General features: G+C 54.7%; 3 protein-coding genes across 3 annotated transcripts, besides 4 other annotated features; all 3 read right to left on the bottom strand.

The window, feature by feature from the left end:
• Positions 1-576: 576 nt before the first annotated feature.
• Positions 577-716: a mobile genetic element.
• A 1,029-nt stretch (positions 717-1,745) lies between these two features.
• Positions 1,746-2,005: a mobile genetic element.
• On the bottom strand, positions 1,990-2,337 carry EKO05_0007132 (uncharacterized protein; the record flags this gene model as incomplete). The annotated part of the gene is made up of 1 exon (XM_059636966.1): positions 1,990-2,337. The coding sequence occupies one exon, from the start codon at positions 2,335-2,337 to the stop codon at positions 1,990-1,992; it is 348 nt and encodes a 115-aa protein (XP_059492949.1).
• Positions 2,004-2,044: a tandem repeat.
• Positions 2,114-2,186: a tandem repeat.
• Positions 2,338-2,706: 369 nt separating the features above from the next.
• EKO05_0007131 (uncharacterized protein) lies at positions 2,707-3,222 on the bottom strand (the record flags this gene model as incomplete). The annotated part of the gene is made up of 1 exon (XM_059636965.1): positions 2,707-3,222. One exon carries the CDS (start codon positions 3,220-3,222, stop codon positions 2,707-2,709), a length of 516 nt encoding a protein of 171 aa, XP_059492948.1.
• Positions 3,223-3,559: 337 nt separating this feature from the next.
• EKO05_0007130 (uncharacterized protein) lies at positions 3,560-4,267 on the bottom strand (the record flags this gene model as incomplete). The annotated part of the gene is made up of 1 exon (XM_059636964.1): positions 3,560-4,267. The coding sequence occupies one exon, from the start codon at positions 4,265-4,267 to the stop codon at positions 3,560-3,562; it is 708 nt and encodes a 235-aa protein (XP_059492947.1).
• Between the last annotated feature and the right edge of the window lie 398 nt (positions 4,268-4,665).

The following is a 4,665-nucleotide window of genomic DNA, read 5'->3' as shown; positions in this document are numbered from 1 at the left end:
TCCCCCATCAATCTTATCCTTAACTTGCGAGCCTATAGCGCCGTAGTGCGAAACAACACTACTGCTGCTAGCTTTATTAAGTGGACAGATAATAGACAGAACATCAGCTATAAAGGAGTGCAGCTCAACATAAACCACTTAAAATGGTTCCTCCGGGATCAGACCAGAATTGCCTATGAGCAGCTGGCAGAGCTGCTGCTCCTTCCAGATTGCGAGGACGACACTTGGGCTAGGTTTATCCCTAAGCCTGTGCTCTCCAGCCTTCAGGATGACCCAAATAGGAATGGGCCTAGTGAATCCTTTTTAGACGACCCTACCAACAAGGATCACCCCGTCTAGAAATACCCTAAGTTTCTGCTGCGTAGGATCAAGGACAGCCCTCGTCTCCAGAGGCGCTTTTTCACTGATACTGAGCGGCTGATCTGGAATCTAAAGGCTGTGCAGGCGTATTTACAGCTTACTGTCAGCTTTCTACAACGCTTGCTCCTGCTGATCCACATAACTGGTGGACAGCCAGCCAGGGCCACTAAGCTTCTTCTCCTGCGTTGGCAAAACTCTGCTTATAGAGATATTCGAAACATATTCATTAAGAATGGGCAAGTAGTCTTTGTTACTTCCTACCACAAGAACTACGCTTAGTTAAGCACAGCTAGCATTATTCAGCGGTACCTACCGCGCGAGCTTAGAGAGGTGTTGGTCTGGTACTTATAGATGGTTGTTCCTTTTGTGCATGCATTGCATCTGCTAGCCAAGCAGCAGGGTGACTTCATCGCTCCATACCTGGGCTCTTACCTGTAGTCAGCGAGTTTGCTAGAAGCAATCCAGACGAAAGGGACAAAGAAAACACTAGCAGCAAACCCTGAGCCGGGCAGCAGCAAGAACCAGCCCTCTGAACAGCATTAGAACGCTGCGCAACTAGGCCTTACTATAAGAGATATACTAGCTAAGGAATTAAGCCCAGGGTTCTGGGTGCTTATCTGGCGCCACATAGCTATTTCCATCTCGCAAAGGCACCTTCCAGAGGGATTCCAGTTCAAACGTGACTATAGTCTACATGAGGGAAACGCTGCTATGGACCTACAGGCCTCACACTCGTTGAATCAAGCTGCTATCAGTTACGCGTGTGATAGAAGAGCTGGACTAGGGTTTAGCAGTATACTTATAAACAAGTTTTAAGCTATAAGTAGGAGTTGGCATACATTCCTAGGGTTCAGCGGTGTTGCGCTCCCGCCACGCAATAGGCCTGGCACTAGGTATGGTGAGGCAGCCATCTCGAGTCGGTCTATCCAGAAGCGAGCACGGGAGGTTGAAGTAACAGAGCTGAATACACTCCTGAGGGGTGAGAGTATGCTTCGCCAGAAACAAAGTCGTCAGCAGCAGTCTAACGATGATTTAATGTTATAGGTAATCTAGATACAAGGCTCTGATTAGAGATACTGTACTAAGTGTTATAGTAGACTTAGACCCTAGCGCCACATTACCTCCTTATACAATGCAGCACCAATGTGCAGCACAGCTCTGTGCACATTTTGCACCTCTTAGTATAGCTGGAAGACTACTGTGTTAATAGAAAATGAGTGGCGTTGCGGTTAAGGTGAGATTGGTGATTCGAGCTACCACCTAGAAGAAGCTGCAAGAGGCGTTTGTCGACGTGAAAGCTTTCGTGCCTGGTGGGAGCGGCGTGACGTGGGTGGAGAAGCGGGTGCAGAGATACGAAAAGGCGCTGCGGCTGTTCTGCAAGCACTTGCTGGTGCTTGTTTACATGACAGGTGGTGCGCCTGCCTGCGGTACAGAGCTGGTGACAGTCACGCACACCAACATGCCCAACGCAGAGAGCTGCAGGCTGTTTGTTAAGGACGGGCTGATGGTGTACGTGACCATGTACCACAAAGGCATCAGGCAGACTAGTAATGCCAAGGTCATTCACTGCTACCTGCCGCGCGAAGTCGGCGAGCTGCTGTTCTACTACCTGTGGATGGTCCTCCCGTTCTAGCAAAAGCTGGAGCGCGCATCGAGCAGGCGCCACGTCCCAGAGCCCAGCGCCTTCCTATGGGAGCCGATTAGAGAGGAGGCGTGGGCTGGCCCGCAGCGAAGGAAGAAGCAGCGGCTCGTTGACGAAGATGAGGAGGAGGAGGAGGAGGGCAGAGAGGGAGTTGGAGAGGAAGAAGAAGAAGAAGAGGGAGAAGGGAGCAACAAAGACGAGCGCAGCACCCAGACAGGATCAGGCAGGAAACGCAAGCGAGCAGCTGTGAAGAAGCCGCAGCGGTGGGGTACAGACCAAGTGCGGCGAGCCATCAAGCGCGTTACGCTGCACTGGCTCCAGACCAAGCTCAACATTTAGATCTAGAGGCACAACACTAAGGCCACCTTCCGCCAGTACCTTCAAGACAAGGACATCCTGAAGGCGCTCCACTAGGCCGACAACGAGGGAGAAGAAGACGTGGAAGACGACCCAATCGATCTGGGATCCGGGCACGGGTCCAAGTTTGCTGGTCAGATCTACGGCAGGCCTATAGATAAGTCGCCTTTTAGCATCATAGCGCAGCAACAGGCACTCCGGCGGGTCAGCATCGCCTGGCACCACTTTCTACAGTTCAGCTCAACATTAAAGACGCCGCCCGCAAAGGGGACCCGGGCCGCTAAAGCTAGAAAGGAGGCGGTGGAGGAACAGTTCTGGCGCTGGAAGCAGATGCGGAGGGTGGACGTTCAGGCGGCGCTCGAGCGGCTGCAGGGGAAGGGCAGCACGTTTAGAAGCGTGCAGCAGCCCGCCATAGAGGCCATCATGAAGCAGAAGAGCCCTGTGGTAGTGATTATGGGTACAGGCGGAGGCAAAAGCGCAACATTTATGCTGCCGGCGTCGTGCTCTACCAGCGTCACAATTGTGGTCGTCCCCGTAGTTGCGCTCAAGCAGAACATGATGGATCGCTGCAAAGCTGCTGGGATCGACTGCGTCCTGTAGGACAGCCAGCGGCCGCACAAGTGGGCTTCGATCGTGCTGGTGGTGCCCAAGTCCGTGGCCACGCTAGCATTCGAGCAGTTCATCAACCGGCAGCGATCTATGGGCTGGCTGGACCGCGTCGTTATTGACGAGTGCCACACCATACTGGACTCGGTTAAGGGCTGGCGGACCAAGGTGCTGAAGCTGCGCGAGCTGGTTAAGGCGGAAACGCAGCTCGTGTGCTTAACGGCGACGCTGAAACCCACAGAGGAGAGCGAGTTCATCCGGCTAATGGCGCTGCCGCTAAAGGAGCAGTGCGAGTAGTTTTGTGCACCAACAAGCTGGCCCAACCTTGCGTACAAGGTGCACTGGTACAACTATTAAGAAAAGAGCGAAGCCGACGTGCTGGCGGAGCTGGTAGAGGAGAAGAAGCAACAGTACCTGCTGCCCGGCCAGATCGTGGTGTACACCAACTCCAGAAAGAAGGCGCAGGGGTATGCTGCGATGTTGGGAGCTGTCTGCTACCACCGCGAGGTGGGCACGCTGGAGGAGAAGCTGGAGATCTTGCGCCAGCTTACAGAAGGGACAGAGCACGTGTTTGTGGCGACGAACGCGCTAGGGCTAGGGATCGACAGAGAGACCGTCAGGGCAGTCTTGTTCGCTGGGTCGAGGAACACGCAGAAAATGCGCGACATGGTGCAGATGGGAGGACGTGCAGGCCGCGGCGGGCTTCCCAGCGAGGTCATTTTTATCAGAGGCGCCACGTACAGCCCGCAAGGCAAGCGATACGCTGGCGGCTAGGCCAAAGACACAGAGGAGGGTGTGCGCGAGCTCGTTGAGGGTGACGGCTGCATGAGAGTCATCATAGACCGCGAGATGGACGGAAACCACACCAGAGAGGGCTGCGAGCCAGGAGAAGAGCCGTGCGGCCGGTGCCAGTTGCGGGTGCACAGCGCTGGAGCAGAGGTAGAAGCAGCCGTGGGCGACGAGGACGAGACAGAGAGGGCCGAGTTCAACGCCCAGCTGCAGGCGCGCAGGAACTTGAGCCAGCAGGAGAGGGAGCTGGCGTCGCGCGAGCAGCAGGAGGTGCAGAGGCTGGAGGAGATGCTCGAGTCTTAGAAGGCGTGCTGCCAGTAGTGCCGGGCGAAGGAACATGCGGATGCAGGCCAGCACCAGCTTGCCTACTGCAATCGACTGCAGGCGGATAAGGTGCGCGATGGAGTAAAGGACGTTGCGAAGATGGTCCGGGAGCAAGCAATCTAGGAGAATTTCAGCTGCTGCTTCCAGTGCGGTGTTCCCCAGTCGATTTGCGACAGCTTCGAGCCCCATCCAGATGGTGGCTGGCAGAAAAACTTGGCGATTGGCTGCCAGTTCGAGGCTGTGCTGCTTATGTTGATAATGTGCGTGTAGACGGCGTAGGGAAGCACGTTTAACGACTGGGTGCGGGCACAGATGCGGAGAGAGGGGATTAGGCGGAACGAGGAGGTGGAATTTAATAAGGTGCTTGCGTGGATAGGCAGCACGGTATGGTAGGGCGGCATATAGAGCAGCAAGATGTGCTAGGCGTTTGTCTCGTTCGTGTCGTACGTTGAAGGGACGGGCAGCTTGCTGCAGGAGGAAAGCGCAGCTAGTGGTGACTGAGGCTTGCGTAAGAAACACGCAAAAGTCAGAACCAACGCAACTACCACAACGCAAGGCACAAATAAAGAGACAACTAAATAATTGTT

This window comes from Ascochyta rabiei, chromosome 12, assembly GCF_004011695.2.
Source record: "Ascochyta rabiei chromosome 12, complete sequence".
Taxonomy (NCBI): Eukaryota; Fungi; Ascomycota; class Dothideomycetes; order Pleosporales; family Didymellaceae; genus Ascochyta; species Ascochyta rabiei.
This window is presented reverse-complemented; position numbering and strand designations above follow the sequence as displayed.